Genomic DNA, 21,638 nt, shown 5'->3' with positions numbered 1-21,638 from the left:
ATGCAGAGACAGTCTTGCTACACTGCAGCCTGGAAATACAGCAGAGCAAGCTTTAAGTGTTTACCTCCAAACCAAAAAAACTAAACAAAAACAACATTTGAAAAACAGTATGAAAAAACATCCACAATAGTTATATCCATCTACTCACAAACTATAATCAACCAACATCAGACGAGGAAAGAGGCAGCCCAGCCATAAACATAGAGTGTTGGCACTCATTTGAAGGAAAACTCATTATATTAAAGACAGATTAGAGAATGTGTTTCAAGAAATAGTTGTTAAAGGTTGTAAATGAGTTGTTTCCTTACCCTGAAAGCAGAACTAAACCTGTGCACCCCAAACAAGTCAGCAGCTTGAGTTCATTGGTCAGCTCCCCTGAGCATATTAGGATGCAGCACAGTATTGGATTTGACCCGATAGCCTACTGACCTACACGTGATAAGGTAATGAACTCTCTGACTCCAAAAATACTTGAGGTGGCAAACTGTATTCTATTTTAAGAGACCAATAAGCCAGCATGGTGATATGGTGTAAATAGCCTTTGTGGCAAACTCCCAGATGCAATCACTGCAATACCTTTTGCACAACTGGTGGAAAAATGCAGGGCTATAAACATCCTCTGTCACTGAGACAGCTAGGATGACCCCTGAGCTCTGCGGCCAAACCCACACAGGCATTAATGTGCACCAGTAATGCAAAATACTAAATTGTTGGTGTTTTGAAAACTCAAAACACAGACAAGTGAGAGCGGAAAAAACATATCTGGTTTTCAGACAAGGAGCTCTGAGAAATTGTAAAAAATAAAAAATACCCCCACACACAGACTCCTCCTGATCCAGGCTTCAAAGCACTGAAGCAAGAGGTGAGATACTATTTAGGAGGCGGTGTAAGATGAGAAAGTGCTCGTACTTGGATATTAAGACACTCAGCTGAGCACTGACAGAGACATGTGAAAAAGATATATGAATCTACCAGGTGCTCTTCCAAGTCTAGGTTGAGCAGTGATGGGCACACTTCACTGAGACTTTCCAAAAATATCCCAGAGCGGTTCAGTTACTACAAATGAAATGCAGCATCAGGGAAAAACTTCCTGAATAACACATGCACAGTGGTTCATCACAGAAAACTGATGACCACAAGATTTCGAAAACAATGGAAAATCAGCTGGCAATGTGGGATCCTTTGAGTTTCAACACTCAGACTGTACAATATTCCAATAATACGAGAGATGCTGGCAATACTGACTTGCATGTGCTGTCCAATCTATAAATGTGTTTCTTTAATTTGCTAGTGTTTTGTTTATTTGCATGTGTTTTCTTGAAGGTACCCTGTGGAGTTTCTGACCACTAGTAGTGCTGTGGAGCAGTGTGTCCAAGTTGTTGTTTTTTTTGTTTTTTTTTATGTATCATGCAAATACAAGGATGCACCTACAATACACATATCTGAGCATGCAGGCAATGTGACGCACATTCATGCTGCTAGCTTCAGGTTACTCTATTAATTGACAGTTGGTGGTGGTAATGTGCAATAAAAGAAAAGCAATGCACCAATGCAGGATGAGGAGCAAGGAGGAAGAAGAGCAAACATGTACGTAAACATGCTGTGAAACTCCACAGGGAACCTTTGAGTTGCCATTGCAGGATTCTCAGCCACCATACTTTACTGTGAGATGAGACGGATCAGGACTTGGGTGACTTACCGCCTCTGCTTGACAATTTCTTGGGGGCTGGAACAAAACATTCACAAAGCTACTGTGGGGGTCGGGTGAAAATGGAACAGAGAAGTCAGGGAACGTGCATGTGTCTCTCACTGTGATTGGTGAGCAGTGAAATGTGACACAGCAGGAGATAGCTGAGGCTACAAAGGACATGTCCCCCATGGTGTGGCAGTCAGGACTTTCACAGAGGTGGACTGGATGTGCTGGTGTAAAAAGTCTAAAAAGACTAGGAAAAAAAAAAACGAATATACCCAAGGCATAAATGACAAAAAAGGAAAAAAATATGTACATACACCTGAGCGTAGGCTGTGTTTCAGTTGCTCACGTTTTACAAAGTCTTCAAAGAGAACGTAAAAGGAAGTTGAAGAGTGGTTTGTGTACATAACTCCACACAGTACTTGCCGCTCTTCTTATCATGTTCTGTGGACATCAGGAAGGGTGGAACTTGGTGCTGTAATTGAGTGCCTTTGTGATACGGAAACAGCAGCAAAACAAACCCACTCCTCCATATGACAGATTGAATAACAGGAGCAGTCACATGTTGCAGATGGTGAGCTTTCATTTAATGTGACTTCATTAACAGTTGGGAAAAAAAATTATTCAGTTGATGTTGCATCTGATTCTTTGCTGTGAATTGATGCTCTTGATGGTAGCATGAAAGCTCTGCCAACTGAGCTCATTAAAGTAGATGTTATGAATCCTCTTATTTCCTATATCTAACATCTGAAAGTAAATGTGATGGCTTGTGACGAACTAGCTGCTTGTCAATTTGATGTTTTCCCTGTGCATCTCCTAACCCTCTGACACAGAGTGATATCAGAGAGAAAATACTGGGACAATGTCTAGATTAAAATGTATTAATTTGAGCTACAGACATGTGCTGGGCAGATACAGGTTATTAAATGCACCATACACTCAAACTGCCACCAAAGTTTATGCTTAAAATGTACCCAACCAAAATTTAGAGAAACACCCAGAGTCACAGCGGAGTTGCGATACAACATGGTCAACCACACAAACCTGTCCAACCGAAGACAGTCGTGAGTGGAGTAACCTGGCAATTATAAGCTCAAAGTGTGCTCACAAAGATGGAAAACCAGACACAAGGTATGAGCTAGTGCAGCGTTTTAAAACTGAGGGATCTGGATAGTGTAGATTTTCTTGGTTTAGAGCTTTGTACTATCATTAAAAACACGACTAGCAAAACAAGCACAACCAGTTCTCTGAACACTCGCCTCAGTAAAGATTTCTTTTTGCTGTTGTGGGTTGTCACTTGCTTCAAATCAAGAAACTGCAGAGCATTTAGGGCAAAGCAAAAGCTCGGAAGCCCCATAACCCTTTGTCCTCCTCCCTTAAGCATAAAGATTTTTTTTAAAATGCCTTCTAAAGCAGATTTTTCAGGACTCCAGTTTCTGTGCGAACGTGTGTTCATGTAAAATGCAGCGTCTGGGATTGATGATGTCATCACCTCAATTCATGTGTGCCCATTGTTGCTTTGTGCAATGAATGAATCTGAAACAGCAATGGCAGACTCCTTGTTAGTTCACGTCTGGTTAGCACTGTTAGTCCCTGTGCCCGAAAGGTGTTAAGTAACTACAAATAAATAATAATAACAAAAAAGCTACTATTGTTTGTTATTGTCACCTGCTGGCCCAGCATGCTTGTTAGAGTTTTTGGAAGCGTTTTATGCATCTAGGCCTAAGTGCTAAAACGCTTTTACTAATGGTTTTATCTGAACCTCCACTGTGTCTACAGAATTGAGTCAACACTCCCTATTTCTAAACAGAACTATGTACTGCTGTTTTATTACCACGCCGTGCATGCTTATCCAAAGGGGTTTATATACAGAGAAGTGGAATACAGATAAACCAGTCTTACAACATCTGCACAACTATGTGCACTTCAAACACTTCACACATGTGCATCTCAGAAGTGTACTTTCTCCAGAGTCTTCATTTCATGATTAATTTCACTTGTTTCATATTAAGTAAAACTTCCTCTTTGCACACTGAAGCATCACACTGGCAACGCTCAAATGAAGCAAGGAACACACCCTAACCCTAACAGTTATTTACATTATAGATTAATTAGCTGACTATTTTTCTTGATGAATCAATCATTTGGACTATAAAACATGGAAGCCCAAGATGACATCCCAATCCAAAGATATTTAAATTACTATGCTCTTGATGTTATGTAAGACAAGAAAAAACATAAAAATGTCCCATTTTAGAAGCTGAAACCTTTTCTGTGGATTGACGAATCAGCTTGTTGCAGCTTTACACATATTCATAATGTAACTAAAATTGGGGGTGGGTGACTATTTTGGTCAAAGCAAATAGTTTGTGGGTCGCTCTTGGTTTAATTCTTTATATGACTGAAAAACACCTCTAACCTCTATGCCAACAAGCATACAGATGACATCTGAACTGAATGCTCTTATCACAGTCTCATTAAAACAAACTGCAGGTGGGAGACAAACTGGAATGGACTTGAACCCCGACCAGCAGTAACATAAAAAATTACAGGGGAAACGCTGATGTACTGTATAGCATGATCCTGCCTAACGGCCTCTGTGATTTTAATGGACGGGACAAAAAATAAAGGGCCGACAGATCAGCATGACACCGATAGCATTAGACTACATTGTAATGGACAGGTTTAAGTGGAGCGGAATGCACTGCTCCAGTTTCAGCCGCATACACAAACAGTGTCATCGCAGGGAGGCTGATGAAATAATCATGTGCTGGCATAGATGTTGCAAAATCAGCGAGGGCCTCAGCTCCAACATAACACGATTACATAAAGTGTATTTAAAAGTTTCCTAAACCAAAAGGGGGCATAAAAAAGGAGACTTTTGCTGTTCTGAGAGTGCAAACAGTGTACCATCCCATTGTTGTGCACCAAAAGGGAAAGTATCCTTAAAGTAAAAGACAAGTTGTTGTTGTCTTTCTTGTATATGGTGGTTAAAGACCTGAAGAAAGGAACTGAAAGCTGTTAGGAAACTAAAAATGTGTTTCCCATGGGAAAATATTTTGTGTGTGTATGTGTGTGCATATGATTGGAAGGTGGGTGTGGACACAAGTAGCTGTTGGGGTTAGATTTCCAGAACCAGTTCTGAACTAAAACTAAAACACGCTGATATATCCAGGAAATAACATTGATTCATTTTTAATATCCTAATACCAGTGCCAAAAAAAACAATAATGGCAGGCCAGCCCTTGCCACTGGCAGTAGAACTCCCTCTAAACGCCTCATTAGAGCTGAAACAATCAGTCGGCACAAAATGAGTCAGCTACTATTTTGATAATCAATTAATCATTATTATTTCCAGCTTTAATGAAAATACTGTACTAATGCAGCACATTCAAAAACAGCTTAACCAGTGAACAACACATGAACTCTAGATGACTCTGGCCAATATCTGCTTGTACTGAAGGCTGAAGGCTTAGCCTACCTTGGCCCATACTGGACAGCATGACTTTAGCCCATATTGATTTGCACCAGCAATCAGTCATGGGTCTGTAATCCTGAAATACACCAGTAAGATCACTACTGGTCTGTGTGTGTCACCAGGAAGTGCGAAGGATCTCACTTCCTGTCTTGCTTCCAGTTGTTTCCCTGACTGCCCTCTTCCTCTCCGGCTGCTCTCTTTCAGGTTTCCCTCTCATTCTGTTTCTTGTGCTGCGATAAGTGTGTTTACAGTGGGATCAGGGTGTGGACGGAGGTGTTTGTTCCCTCTCTGTCTTTACCCTGACACTCATTAAGACCCACAAAGAGTGGGCTGATAACACTAAGTGTTTCCTGTTTGTACAGGCCTGAGGCAGACTGCAAGGACAAGGGCAAGAGAACAAGGAGCAGGAGAGGTGAAGGGGTGAGGAGAGAGAAAACAATTACTGAGCTGCTGGAGATGTGCTGAGAGACAAAAATAAGCACAGAGATGTTGGACTGGTATAAATCTGAATTTGTAATGTGTATTTATGTTCTGCGTGTTGCTTTACAATTATATTTTAACAGTCCTTCCTGACCTCTCTCCTTTGTTGTTCCCTCCTCTCCTCACATATCTCAGGTGTTTATTTCTCTCTATTTGTGAAGTATTGAAAACAACTTATGGAATCACAGCTTCAAACATCCAGTCATTACTACAGTTTCAGAATTAAGTGCAAAGAAAACAGATGCTCATCAAGTGTGTGTGACTGTTTGTTAACCTAATGGTTTTTGCATAAACATGTCTGCTCTGTGTTTTTTCTGCTTCACTGAACTTCCTCAGTTCTCTGAAGGAAAAACAAACGAAGATGGGGAAATAGTAATTCCTACATCACATTCTGTATGTTTGGAGAGTTCAGCCTCTAAGAGCAAGTGGAGTTTAGCAGAAAAATGTTTACTTTGGAAAAGTTTTAGTATTTCCCTCCAGGATAGACCAAATAACGTTTTTGTTGATGAGCAGATAAAAACTGTTTGTTCTTTGATTTTCTGGGTTGTCCCATTTGCCTTCCCTATGGTCTAAATCACTTTAAAAAATTGTGTGGAGGGTCTCTACTGTTTATGTCAATGCAGATGCTTTAACTCCACATAAAAAGGAGTCGAAGCCTATAAAACCAACTTAAAACAACATTAAACTTAACCTGACAAGCAGAGAGCCCAGGAAGCCTTTTGGCTCATTTGTTTGTCAATGAAATGCATCTGAGCACTCAAACCCTGGTGACACTGGAAAAGGAAACCAATGTTAGGCAAACTCTTTCCCAGGAAATGTAAAGATTAAATATATATTGTGAAATGCAACACCAGGACTAGCCACATAGCCATAGCAACTGTCACAGAAATCCAGGAATTACTTCTCCAGATGCCTTCTGATGGATTAAAGTGTTGTTTCAGGGAAATTTGACCTGATGGTGGCACCAAAGTTGCTACTAATCATACTCTGGGGATGAAAGATATCCCCAAAAATTTCACGGTGACCTGGCCAGTAATTGTGAGGAAATCTTGTTCTGGACTTAAGTGTTGGACAAACAGACCAACCAACTAGGTCCTGCTGTTAGCTGAGCTAGAAAAACACATGTAGTTTTTTAACATGAAGAGAGAACGGGGGGTATGGATCGGAAAAAAACTGACTGACTTACCAGAAGGCTAAGACTACATGAAAAGTAAATAAACAGGCCAAGTCAGGTCAGGTCATGTAGATAAAATAACAAGAACCAAGGCAGCACAAGATTATTGGGCAGAGAAATGGAGAGAAGTCCTCAGGTTTTTTAGAAAGATGACTGAACACACACCATCCACTGATCCACTGCACACACTCAACCAGATTTGTCTTTTGTGTCAATGAGAATTAGGTTGTCTATGGGATTCCAAGCAGAGATGAAAGATAAAGCTAAATGAATGCAGCAAGAAAAGTAGGTTAGATGGGTAAGACACAAGCAACATAGACTAAACTCCAGAGGGGAATAATCTGCATGCAGGCTACAAGAATATTCTTTGTTTGGGAGAGTGGTTGAGAAACAGAGGAGGGCAGTACAGACAGACAGTGACGGAGAGGATGGAAGAGTGAACAATGTGCAGAACAAAAAGGAAAAGAAACTGAAGGAAAGACAGAGATTGACACATCGAAAATATCTCTGCCCTTTGATCAGTCATGGCTGTGAACTTCAAACCCCTTATCGGCAACAAAGCAGATGCTCAAATGTCCCCAAACAATACATCCTTTCTCTCATGCCACAGCTGAAACCGCTTACTGCCCTCTGTACTACAAACACACATCAACACAAGCACGCACACACACACACACACACACACACACACACACACACACACACACACACACACACACACACACACACCGCAATAGTTTACTAGACTCTGAAATTCAAACCCAGAATAATAGAGTTAGTAGACAGAACTGTTAAACAAAGACCAGATGGCTGCTCTCATAATGAAAGATGCTTCCATGTATTTCTCAATACTGCCCAATCTGGACCGCACGTTTACTTAATGAAATCAATTAAACCATGAGAACATTTTTCTCATTTGGCAACTTTGTATGACAGAAATTTTAGTGGTACCACCCTCTCCCCACAAAATGTCTTTTAACTGTTACAAGTAAACGCTGGTACAGTCAATATACTGTCCGTATGTGAGTATCAGCCAATGATGTAGGTGAGAGGAGTCCCTCAATCTCGCATTGCACTCATATAAACCTGCCGCCAACAGTTGTGTCAGTGATTTGGGTGGATTATGCTAGTAGTGGATAAAGTAGCCTTGAGTCACTAGCCTCACACTTGTAGTCTTCACCTCAACCCCAAACACACACTCAAGTGACATCACTTGAGGCACGTTATCAAACTTTGCACAGTTCTCTCTGGAGCCACTTCATTCAACTTTTTTTCACATAGTTCTCCCCAAGACCTGGAAACAGTAAAATTAGTTCCCCTGTACAGACACCAATGAGAGCCAAGTTGAATGGCACCTCTATGAACATTCAATGTCTGCCAAGTGGGTCTCTGCACCAAATTTACAAACATGTGAGACTGCCAAGGAGAATATGTGTGTACTGATAATTTTAAAATGAATCAGGTAGTTGCCATGTTAATTTATCTTAGATCACAAGTCTGCCATTATGTGACATTATGTTAGAATTTGTAACTTCAGATGTGAATGTGGAATGAGGAAACGTGATGATTACACATCATTATGTACAGTGTTTTGTATAGTGCCTCTAAGTAGCGGTGGGCGGTTCACCCATTTCGTCACCATCACAGGTGTCAGGCTTGCCACGAGATGGATTTTGCAATTCCGGCATTACCATGACAAATGTTCCCCGGCTAATGTGGGATCTATTGTCGACCCACAAGCTGGACCAGTGTTAGCGTATTCATTATTCAGGGACGGTCAAGAGAAACTCTGTGAACTTCAAGTGTCATTTGAAGTCAATTAAATAACCGGAGTTGTAGCTTCACTTTGCTTTTTGCATTGCCAGACCCAACATTATCTCCACTCTTCATACTGCAGTGCAAGCTCAGCTGGTTTTGTTAGTACATGAAAGCCCTCAGCTGTGTGCTGCGTGGGTATGTGTGTCTGTTGCTGCCTTATGGACATGAGAAGAGGTAGAATCATGTTTCCAGTTATTTTATCACTGTAAAAAACAAAAAATAAAATTACTGTGATATAAAGTTTTGGTCCTATCACCCACCCCTACCTCTAAGTCTGTATTTCAGTTATTTTTAGCTTTACTGCATTTGTGTTTATTCAGTCATTCAGTATTTACTTGGACTTTTCTTGGAAGGCTAAATGCAGTCTCAGATGGAATTACTATGTATGCCAAATAAACACTCAAGTCTTGCTTCACACTTATAGTATTTCAAATAAGCACTTAAAGATGGTTTCACCAAATTTAGGACAGAACTATTTTTGATAAACTAAAGACATGAAGTCATCTTGTTATTGTTATATAAGTATCTCTCTCTTGCAGCCTTTCCACTGTTGACTGGGCATCAACACTAAGACTTTACAGAGAGGAAAAGCCAAAAACAAAGAACCAAACCCTGTCATCACGTCATCCATGAGCGCCCCTTTGCCCTCTCTTCACTTCAGTATCAGAGCTTGAAAAACTCACATTAGTTGACATTTCCCTCTCTAATTACCTCTTATTTTACTGCTTTTCCAGAGCTCCTCTCATAAACAACTCGTGTAGGCCACCATAATTCCCCAAAGTGAGGCCCATTGTTGTGCCCATGTGCTCATTCACAGATGTGAATGGCACTGTGACAACACACAGCATACACTGCTTAGTGCATTATAGACTGCCAACTCGTTTGAAGATGCAAAAAGAAACTACTACATGCTTAAGTTATTACACAGTTCTTTTCACTGAATGGACTTACTGTATTTTAAAGCTCAAGGATTGATGCACAAGTCCAGCATAGGACATTTATGGGTGCAAGAAGACCTCCAGTAAAAAATAGCCCTCGTGCAACACTTCCTCCTGACACAAATAGCCTTTCCTGCCCTATAAATAAACACTGCTGGACTTGGAGAGCAACCAGCCTCATTACGCTGGAGGGCTGCTCATAAAGTCAGTGGAGTAGGGCAAAAATATATCCCTCCCTTCAGTCGGGATAGAGTAGTTCATACACATTAATACACAAATGCACACAGACGTCAGTCAGTGTACAAGAGACACAGTGGACTCAAATAAAAATATATGTTACACAGTCTTATTGCCCATTCTGTTAAGCCCCAAGGATAACATTTTTGGCAACAAATCCGAAACAGGAAATAGTGCTTGTGTCTAGCTACTCTGAAATTGTACCCATAAAACTGTCTGTCAATTCTGTCACTTGAAATCATGAGACAGAACTGAAAACACATCTCACAAAAGCCAACCAACCAAAACAGTTCTCGGAAGTGCGCCGCAAATCAAGCAGGACAGTTCCAAAAGTCTCTCATGAAGAAGCGTTCTCAAAGCTTTTTCAGGTGAACTGAGTCTAATCCTCCCTCAATCCATCTCCGAGCATGAATATTGTTCCAGCTGTTCAGCGCAGGCCAAACCAAACAACTCGTCTGGACCAAAGTGGAGGTAGGGAGCCTGACTGTCCCTCTCACCCAAACACTCACCGTTTTCCCATCATCATCCCTGAACTCTCATCCTTTATCTGTCTCTTCTTTCTGTTTACTCCCTCATCTTCATCCCTCATCTTCATCTTCATCTCATTATTATTTACAACCTTCTCCACAACCTTTTCAACTGAACTCTCCTCAGCTTTCGTTTATCTCTGGTGCCACTGGCTAATTATTTTATTTTATTTTTTTTTTACTGTAAAAATCTGTGGAAGTCCTTCACATTTAAGTCCAGTCAAAGTGTCCGCTGAAAATAATTACTGTGTTAAATGTGTAAATATTCTGGCTCTACAAGCTGCTTTCCCCCGTTGCCTCTCTCTGATGTCCACCCTCACTCTTGCTCGTCTCCAGATATTTTCACATCCAACTCAAAGACAAACAAGACGATTTTGATGAGTTTCATTTTGTTTCAAGTTGGAGTTTGGATGAAGTGTGTTTTACAGTGATAAAATTGCTGTTTCTGTGCATGGAGTCTGGTGGCTTTGGGGAGAGCAATACAACAGCTGTTTCTGGTTAAACAAAACGGATCTTACCCTTTAACAAAAAGGTATGTGAAGGGATCCTTTCCATAATATCATCAGACACTTCTAACAATCTGAGCCTGTCAGTGGAAAAAACACTTTTTTGGTGGACGTACACAAATGCCCAGAGGGATTACATTGCAGCCTGTTTTGCAACTGCTGGCTGCAGCCTTCTCACTCAGTACCAGACCAATTTCAAAAATTTGGTGCCCCCATTAATCACTTGGACATGTGGGAAATATTTGACCCAGACTTTCTATCATTTGTCCAGGACACATGGACCAGCACCAGTTTTTCTGATGGAAACTCTGGGTGCCACCTTCATCATCAGTGTTTAGTTGGGTCTGTCTTTACTTCATCTATATGTAGTCCTGAAGCAGGTCAACAGACATGTCTGTTTGCTGACTCATGCTACTCTGGATGTACAGCCGGTTTTCTTTAAAGTCCCACTGATAAATATACGTACAGTAACCCATTCAAATACACACAAATATACAAATATACACATAAAGCAGCAGAGAAAGCACCATGTACCATCACTGATGTCTTCACACCCACACCAGACAACAAACAAGCCCATGCACAAAAACACACCCACACATAAATGAGCATGCAATCACATGCATCGGCATAAAGATCACACCCCCCTGCTTTTACCACAGCTCAATGCTTCATGTTCTTGCTGACGAGCAGGTTTCCTGGCTGTTTGTCTGCAGTCCATGTGCACAGGTGATAAGGAATAAAGAGATCCCATGAGCAGTTCTTGTTTTAATTGGATCCGTGTTTAAACAGGCTCTAAGCCATTTTCCTTAGGTTAACTAGTTCAAGACTGTATTGTCAAACCTTCTTTCAAAAGCCCTTGTGGTCAAAATCCGTGGTGAAACTTAAGCATAATAAGCACAATAGTTACTGCACATAACAGCTAACTAACTGTGGCAACTTAAGTCACACAGATCCATGAATGTATCACCATCTACACTCTGCATAAGCCACTGTAAACAAGACTAATACAAACACAGAGAAAACACTCATCATCATGAGACTATCTTGTCAGTTCGACAAAGGAGACAAAATAACATTTGGCTTGATGACATTTACTTTTTGCTTACGCCTAATGACAAGATTAGCAGACTGTACTCGTGACAAGGACTGTCCTAATACCTTTGAATGTGTGATATGAATGTGTGAAGCCTTAAGAATCAAGACTGTTTTCAGCAAGTAATCATGACATCATGAGATACTGAGATGATTACAGGTTACTGCTAAAGGCTGGATGCACCTCTTGAGACCACATTAGTCTGTTTAGGGTTGCAACTAATTATTCTGACAATTATCTTCTTGATTAATTGCTTGGTCAATAAAATGGCAGGAAATAATCAATCAATCAATCAATGATCAAACTGGCTGATTAATTTTCTATAAAAAATCAACAAATCATTAAACTGACCAATCATTTCGGCTGTATTTCTGTTCATGTAGAGCTGCATCTCATAATTCTTTTTATTGCCAATCAATCTGCTGATTTTCTTAAATGATTAATTGTTTGCTCTATAAAATGTCAGAAACCAATGAAAAATGTTAGTCCCACCAGTCAAAGGGTCTTCTTTAAATGTCCTTTTTCTTCCAACACACCTTCATATGTGAGAGGCTAGGACCAGAGGACTTGCTGCTGAAATCAGTCAATCCACTGATTAATAGACTGATTGTTTCAGCTCTAAACCTAAACCATGGCTCAACGTGCACGTGACTGGCTGGTGGGTCACTCATCCTCCTGGCAATCATGATTAGTGCTGTGAACACATATCACCTTTCATTTTCCTTCTCCTCATTGGCTGTATATGTAGTTTTACATCAATATTGACATTTCCTGCAATTTCCTTCAGCTGGATGTAGACAGAGTCTGAATACACTGTGTATCTAGAGAATAGATACTACAGTAAGTGTGAACAGGGCCATAGTTATCCTTTGGACTGCTGTACTATCTCCTGCTGACAACTGACAACACACACAAAGACACACACCCTTCCTCCACCTCCTCTCCCAGATTAATCCTGGGCCGTCCCTGAGGTTTTACTGTCACTCCCAGTACTAATACCCTTTTGCTACACCCAGCCAGAACAAACCATTCCATGCCAAACCAAGTCAGACTGGGCCAAATCAAACAGAGCCGAGTGGAGATACTTCAGGCTGTGCAGTTAAAAAGAAACCTTCTATAATTGAAGCACTGCTGCATTATTGTGTTACTATATAAATGACTTTTATTTTACCACAGTGTGTTTCAACTTTCATGGAAAAAGTAGAGTGTAACATTTGTCTCTAATGGCCATATCTTCCTTGATGAACTAAGAAGGAGGCGGAATATAATGGCGTCATGCTTTGCACACTGCCTTATTTCCAAATATTTTCAGATGATCAGCATGTGATTTTCTTCACAGTGCTGCTCCAGTTAACCGAGTGAATGCATTTCATAAATTCTGATAAAAAAAGAACTCCATTCCTCCACTTTTTGCTTACCTAAGTTCAGATAATATACTATTCAGTAAGTGTCAAACAGTACATGTTCAGTTTAGTCTCCAGTGTGCTCAGAGGATTTGAAGCCATGAAACAGCTGTGTGGAGTGAAAGGAGCCAGCATAATCCATACATCAATTAGACACAGAAAGAGTGGATGATTAGGGGAGGGTGTGTGTGTCTGCGCATATGCTGTGGATACTAGTCTACACACATGGATGTGAAAGCGTGTGTGTGAAAGCCTTGAGTAATCCTGCTTAGTCTAGCAGCTGGGGGAGCAAGTTTAAATAGTGTGACAGTATGTAGGGCTGGGTGAGGGTTTAATACTAGAACCACTGTCAATAGTAGAATACACACATAATAACAGATTGTGCATGTGTGTGCTTGTGTGCACACACATGCACAGCCGGTGAGTAATGTGCTTGGGGGTGGTAATAAGGGGCTGAGAGTACGATAACAGTCTAAGCAAATTAACTAATTTAGAGCAGCTCTGCTCAAACAGCAGGGACAGAGTCGTTAATGTGGTCTCAAAGGGTCGACGCACTCTGCTAGATTTAATTAAGATTTCTCAGACTAATTACACAACTGTTTTTTCTAACATAAGAAAACAGGTTTTATAATGATTTACTGCATTATAGAATGGTTTTTGCATTGTTTTATTGTATGTAGAGTGGTCCAGATAACTTCAATAAGTCCTTGTTGTCAGTCAAGCGCCCCCCACACTAAGCACTGAAAGCAATCATGAGCCAAAAGCTGCAACTGCATGTTAGTTCACATTCAATGTTTAGTTAGCTCATCTTTCATCAGACAGCCCCTGATTTAAACCAAATTTGACAACTTGAGACTGTATTTTTTAAGGCAAAGTTCTTTTACAGCAAATCCTTTGATCAGCTCTATGCATCAAAATAAAGTGAAACTGATTAAATGCATTCACATTAAATAAATAAGGTCTAATTTGAAGCCATCAAAGAGAACCATTCTTATTGACATTATCCGTGTAGGTCACGGCAAAACCATTTCTGACAGCTGATTGTTCAGACATGGCTGAAGCAGAATGCCTGTAAGTCTCTCTGTGGCTGTTTGCCAGCCCCATTCCCAGAAACCAGATTACACCGTCTGCTTGTCTTAAACACTGCTCACATACACGCACACAGAACCTCCCTCATTATACTGACTGTTTGGCCAAATAGGCTTACCCGAAATGATCCACAAACAAATCCCAAAATGCCAATGATATATTCCATATTCAGGCAGACACAGATAAACAGAAACAACGCACAGTCCAGTCCAGTAGAAAGATGTGCAAACATTTCAGAACACATACAGAAGAATTCCTCAGGTTCACTTTGACCTTGCATAACTACACACCTGCCCATAGATTCCCTGAAGCAGCACTGATATTATTCACTTTTAGCTAATGGCATGCATAGACTTTGGTGGACTAATTTAATGTGGTATAAGTCAGACCAGAACATAGCCACGATGACCCCTGTGCAGGAAAAGACTGTTATTACCACAGCTACATCGTCTGTCAGAAAATCACACATTCAGCCGTGTTCTCAGCTATTTTAACATTTTTTTAGTGCAGCAATAAAGCTCTTTAATACTAAGGTTGAAAATGCATGAGCACCTTCAGCGTAGGCAGTGTTTTCACACCACTTAGCCCCACAGCGCATTCACAGAGCAGCATTTAGGAAAGCCGATCATCTTAACCTAGTGACACATTCTGCTGAGTCTGCCTGGCTGTGCAGTTTCAAGCTAGTTTGTGTGGTATTTCTGCAGCCAAACATATTTTCATACAGCAATCAAGGAAGGCCACAAGATAATCACAAGCATACCCCAAACACAATGTGGTAAGAAAGGTCTGTTTTTCTCATATTTTAAGGAGGAAAATGATTTTAAGCTGCCATGCATCAAGAAAGGTGACTTAATTAATGTAGCACTGTTTTAAGTGCTCGTTTTAGTTGAATGCATACTGATGACAAAGTTTGCACTCTGCAGCCCACTACCCCTTACCGTACAACAAATGACTAGTATTACACAGTAGTACAATGGTGAATCTGTGCATAAGTGGTGTGTCATTATTCTGTCTGTATACGTGTGTGTAGACTCAGAGAAACACCACCCTGACACCCTTCACACAACATTAAGGATAGTGTATGACAAGGTGATATATTAATTCAATATTCAATATTCCTTTATTCGTCCCTCGAGGGGAAATTCCGAGGTTAACCTTCTAACCTTAAATATTCTCTAACCTCAAGTGCTGGATATAACATTTGCACATTTAACTTTTCATCCTGGAGGAAATCACTGTGCAGTCCACAATCACAGGGATATAAAAACACACCAGCTCCAAGAAGAAACATAACAATGTCCTGTAAAAATATCGGAAATGTTAAACATGCATGTATATGTATAATGTAATGTATAAACAGAGAAAAGAGAATAATCTGGCAATCTGGATACAAAAGATGAGGGATTAATCCCCATACATGGTCTACACAATCTGGTATAGACATATCCTTTGTCCTCCAACTCAATAACTACCACCTTTACTTTACAGTGAGTTTGACTTTCAAACCCAAGATATCATTTATGGCTTTAGCAGTACATCACACAGAAAGTTCTAGATTCATTGTACATAATTGTCTATGCATTTCCTGCAGTTCAGCGTTAAAATATTTTTCATGTTTGAAGGATTCAACAACTGAACAATATAATTAAGACTGTATGATACACTGCTGGCTACATATCTTACCAATAACAGCCATGTAAAAATGGCAGAACGGGGAAAACAGGGAAAACACAAGCGTATTTAATGGGATTAATAATGATCACACTCTGCTTAGTTTCATGACTTCCTAGGACACTTAAATAGAATGATTAATTAATGCTCCATTAACCTATACTTTTCCAATCAAAGTCAAAATATTTGCTGTGGAAAGACCACGAGTTACTTTCTGTGTGAATCAAATAAACAATGCCCTGGTCCTGTCAGCCAGCAAGCAAACCATCTCCAGTGTAATGTGGACAAATGCATGGATTCGGTTCTGCATAGCTGTTATTATGTGGTAGGTCTGGTTGATAAAGTCTATTATTTATATATATATATATATATATATGTGTGTGTGTGTGTGTGTGTGTGTGTGTGTGTGTGTGTGTGTGTGTGTGTGTGTGTGTGTATCTTTAGTGGAGAAACCAAAAAAATCTAGTAAAAACATGAACCATCCATGAAATTGAAAAATATACCGAAAAATATATCAAGGTTTAAATCTAGGGCCATATCATCCAGCTCAACATTTAGCCCCGATACTGCCTGGATCACATTACAGTAATAATACATCGTCTTCTCTCCTCCAGTAACATTTCTACCTTATTTAGGCCTCATGTTGAAGAGGTGTTTGAGTGAAGGTTTGGCTGCCTGGTGCGTTCAGTTCAGTGGGCTGGAGGAGGATCCTCAAAGTGAAGCCCTCAGTAAAGATTTCACACTAAAACACAGATTCCATTACGCATTATCTGGAAATGTTTTGACTTGAAGAAAAGCTATTTTACGGGGGCATTAGGTTTCTGTTATTTTGTTTTAAAAAATGAAGGGCTGGTTTTCGGGGGAAACATTCCTCTGTAATCTGTCACCGACACACATGGCTTAAAATAGAACCAAGGAGATATTTTCTTTCTATTGCGGTTGTTCAGGGTTTCTATAAAAAGCGATGGAATGGCTATTGGCTCAGAGGATAAACATGCTGGCCTGTGAAACTTTCTTTTTTTTGCATATCTTAATCATGACCATTAATTTTAATCACCATGTGGGCACTAGAGTACAGACACTGTTTTACCCAGGATGCCTCTGCATAGAAAATCAATGCACACGTCACTAAAAGTCTTTAAAAGTGTACGTATAGATCCTTCCTTTAATTAAAAGAATGTATTATTGTACTGCATTTCACAAATATTTTCAAACGAAAATGAAGTATCTCATTTTAGAATATAGTTAGTTAGATTTGCTTTTCCAGAATGCAGTAGAACTGAAATACACTGTTTTCAGATTATCAATACAAAGTACACACAGCGTGAGATACATGCTGTACGTTGATGGTGTGATGTTGTCTGTGGGAAGGGCTTTGCATGAACACGAAACACACAGACATAAAATGCTTTTGTAGTCAGATCAGTTGTCAAATTATCTCTACAGCAAAACAATAGTGCCTCATTACTGTCATTTCATTTCACAACCCTGATTCAAAAAAAGTTGGGACGCTGTGTGAAACAAATAAAAACAGAATGCAATCATTGCAAACAAACTGTGTTTACTGACAACAGTCTTACAAAGTGTTCCTGAGCTCATGTAGTAACATCCTTTATACAATCATGTGTTCACAAAATGGTGAACCTCTCTCCATCCTTGCTTGTGAACGACTGAGCCTTTCTAAGATGCCCCTTTCATACCCAATCATGATACTATCATCTGTTACCAATGAACCTGTTTACCTGTGGAATGCTCCAAACAGGTATTTTTGGAGCTTTCCACATCTTTCCCAGTCTTTAGTTGCCCAAAATTTTGGAGTTGGACAGCTGGGCATGCACAAATCATATTTACTGTATGCATACATGTTCCCAACTGTAGTATTCAGATCTCCTGGGCTTTGTAAAGGCGGATTAGTACACGTCTAAAAGAAAAAGCAATTTATCACATGTTGTTTTCATTTACGTTTTGCACAGTGTCCCAACTTTTTTGGAAATGGAATTGTGTAATGTGTGTGCACTTTCAGTGCAAGAGAATTGGCAGATCAATCAAAACTGCTCAGTGGTTTTTAATAGACGATGACGAGTACATCACTGCAGTTCAGTCATTTCCTTTTCCAAACAGCATCATATCAAGGCACAGATATGACAGCGAGGATTTATTGCAATTAAAAGACAAACAGAAAAATCATCAGACAGCCAAGCGATCAAAGTGCGACAATGTATGTGGGTGTGAGGTCTGCAAAGGCATGCGTGACTGCAAATGGCTTCAGTCGTGTTTCTAAGCAACATTCACATCCACTGCTCTTCCCTTTCTTCTCTCATGCCGCCTACGACTAACTATTTTAGTGTGGATGAGCATTTCGCTCCAAAAGCATCCATCTCAAACAATTTACAACTCTTACTATAACAGTAGAGGTTTTGAGTGGAAAACACCCAGTAAAGGTGAGATAGCCACCATCCCTTCTGCACATGAAGGACGAACTATTGTGACCTTGCAGACCAAGGCTGGACACAGCACTTTCTAGAACAATGGACACTATTGTTCCCTCCAACATAGCTGACTGAATTTGCAATAATTTACTTATATTAGGCCCATGTAAAATGACAGCCTGTTAAATATTAAATCAGACAATATGAAAAATTTGCTGTTTTTCCCATTTTCTATTGATACATATATTTAGCTCTGCATTCCTTATAAACAGTTGTAAGTGTACAACTGAATGTTCAAGATGATCTGTCGGTGGGTCTCTGGTGAACTAACCATTTCTCTCCACTAGCAGAAGTCTTGCTTTCTACACATCCGTGCACTATTTAAGCCTTGCCGTACATTGTGGCTATCATTGAGTCAAAGCATGGGTGTACTCCACCTAATTCTTCCTCTGCGGGACAGCCTCCCGCTCAACAGAGCATACCATTGAGCCAGAGTGCACCATCCTGCCCTGCTGCGCGCTCCTCATCTCATGGAAACTGCCTACATAAACCAAGTATCTCATTTAGATGGCATTCTTCTCTCCATACTACTTCTGACACTCCCTCCATCCCCTAAAACTTATCCCATCCATCAGCAACCCTCCAGATTTTTCCTGTCTGGCGTTTGGCTCTGTGTCATTACGGTCACCGTGACAACAGATGAGTCAGATGCTGTGGAGACGCCTCACTTCCTGTGAGTGTAGAGTATCATAGACAAAATGAATGACTGAACCAACATGAAGAAATTCCTCCCTAAAGACTGATTCATAGCCAGCAGAACTAAATCCTCATTTGGAGATAGTTGTGGTCTTTGTAGGATTGATGTAGGATCAAAAAAAAAAAAAATCACATCACACTGTACAGTCACCTTCCAAAGTGATTCAACTTGTCTTTATAAAAGTCTGTCATATCACCAACACCATAAGTCATGGCTTCTCAACCTCATGACCCCGTTTTTAGGTCCCTGAACTGTCATGACACCCTCAATTAGAGCTGACGAGCTGTCATGTGAAATTGAGCAGCACATTTCTGTTTACAAGAGCATGGAGGAAGCTCTAAATGGTTTACATCGACATTACGATTTGAATCTATTTATTTTTTTCTTTAATGGAAAAATATCAACACGCTGTGGGGTGCTGCTGACTCCAAGGTTGAGAGAATCTGCCATAAATCACCCGAAACTGCTGCAGCCATACATACACAGACGTTGACTCAGCCATGCAGACACACACATGTGCGCACATGGTTGCATGTACACACACCTTACACAGCCATGAGCATGTGTTATAGTACTCACATCGGTTTTTCTAAACTTGGCTTTAAGGCTCTTCATGTTCAGTCTGGTCCATGCAGTCACTCACTCAATCACTCAGTCAAGGCTGTGAAGAGAAGAAACACAGATGTTTAAACTCGGCCTCAGTGATGTTTGCTTCCATTTCCAATGTGATTTAGTGTTTCTGAAAAGACTCATCTACCTGACTTATCAAGAATTTTGTGATGCTGCAGGGATTTATGTTCAGTGGCAATAGTCTACAGCCTTAGTAAATCGACATTTTGCTTAAAAAAACTGCTCCTTATGAAAGCCTCATCAGCAGTGACAGTAAGTGGCATAAGCAAATGTGGAAAAAGTTTTCATACCGAGTTTGATCACAGTGCTCTATACTTGAGCTGTCACAAATGTAAAGCACTTTTACATTTAACTAGTTGTCTCCAATTAATGGGCAGTTTGGGGAAAGAATCTCAAACCACATGCACTTCTACTTTAAACCTGTGGCTGGAAATGGTATCCGGCTTCGTATTGTGTCCTATAAGTATGTTTTAAGTCACCACAGAGCCCTTGGGGATGTGTGGTGACTATATTTTAGTGCCTTGACTGTTTCTTAACATGCCTGAAATTACCTTCTCAATTATTTACTCCCAAAATATCATTGGGAGCATTCCAGTCAAAAATAGTACATACTTTCCACATTTATCATTAAATGTGTCTGTTTTGCTTGTATTTCAAACAAGAACACTTTGTAAGCAATCTGAGCCTCTTTCCAATCACTACTGGCAGTTAGGTCTGCAAGAATAATCATTTAAAATATATGCTTTTATAAAGATTTTGCAGACATAAAATAAATTAGAAAGACTTATTCAGATTGTGATTCTCTAGTTTAACGTGGGTAGATGCTGGTGTGTAGGAGGAGGTGTACTGTAAGTGGGCGCATCAAGGACAGCCATGTCTGGGCTCCCCTGGCAACATCTAAAACAGATTAGTCCATATTTGCAAATCACATTCATTAAGATTTGTTTTTTTCTGGGAACCCCTGACGAGATTGACTGTAAAATATTAGCAGCCCATTAATGGCACATTGGACCAAAACAATAATCAAACGGAATATCCCTATAGATATCAGAGGCTTTTTTTTTTTTTTTTTTTAAAGAACAGATATCCTACAAATCTGTTGTCTCACTGCTGGACAACAAACTTGCTCCCTGATCCGCTGACAAACTTCAAACTGCCACCAACAAACAGTTCAGAGCACAGTCTATCATGTGGCTACCTGTGCGTATTTGCATACGGCTCCTCAAACAATGGAAGCTGCGCGTGAGTCTATGCACAAACATTAACGAAGCTGCAAAAACTGTCAAATGCGCGCGACGTGAGCACTTGAATATGAGCCTGGACGGCTTGTAACCGCCGTGGGAACGCTCACGAGTCGTTTAACATCCCGCTGAGACTTACAAACAGTTAGTTACGAGCCTTTTGTAAAAATGTCCAGCCATCATTTCGACCAACAACTCCGTCCACGATATGAAATTACTGGACACACTTACCCGGTTCAGTGCTGGTAGTCGCGGGAGCGCAGGACACATAAAAGAAACCGGTTTTTGTACCAAAAACAGATTCGCTACCGAGCCGGTGAGAAAACAGCGAGCCGTTGTTGAGCTAAGTCGAGCAGGAGGATGCATAAAGGAGAAGAAAGCCGTGCGCCCCTCCACACTGGCCCGACTCGGCCCGCATACATTAGAAGTTGTTCCCGGACTCCTGCCTCTCTCTCGCTCGAGACTCAACTC

The 21,638-nt window shown here is 40.4% G+C and overlaps 1 protein-coding gene across 3 annotated transcripts in view; it reads right to left on the bottom strand.

Annotated features, from left to right (window-relative positions):
* The window catches only part of rai14 (retinoic acid induced 14), a 39,681-nt gene extending 18,043 nt beyond the window's left edge, over positions 1-21,638 (bottom strand). For all 3 annotated transcript variants that reach the window (XR_011603416.1, XM_070989104.1, XM_070989105.1), the window contains exons 1-2: positions 21,399-21,638; positions 19,876-19,957 (exon numbers count right to left, since the gene is read on the bottom strand). Coding sequence is in view for 2 of the 3 variants with exons in the window: in XM_070989104.1 (XP_070845205.1) it covers positions 19,876-19,911 (36 nt within the window). In the remaining variant the exon portion in view is untranslated. The remainder of the gene's footprint in view (positions 1-19,875; positions 19,958-21,398) is intronic.

This window comes from Chaetodon trifascialis, chromosome 20, assembly GCF_039877785.1.
Source record: "Chaetodon trifascialis isolate fChaTrf1 chromosome 20, fChaTrf1.hap1, whole genome shotgun sequence".
In the NCBI taxonomy this organism is placed as follows: domain Eukaryota; kingdom Metazoa; phylum Chordata; class Actinopteri; order Chaetodontiformes; family Chaetodontidae; genus Chaetodon; species Chaetodon trifascialis.
Note: the sequence above shows the minus strand (reverse complement) of the source record. Positions and strands in the feature narration are given on the sequence as shown.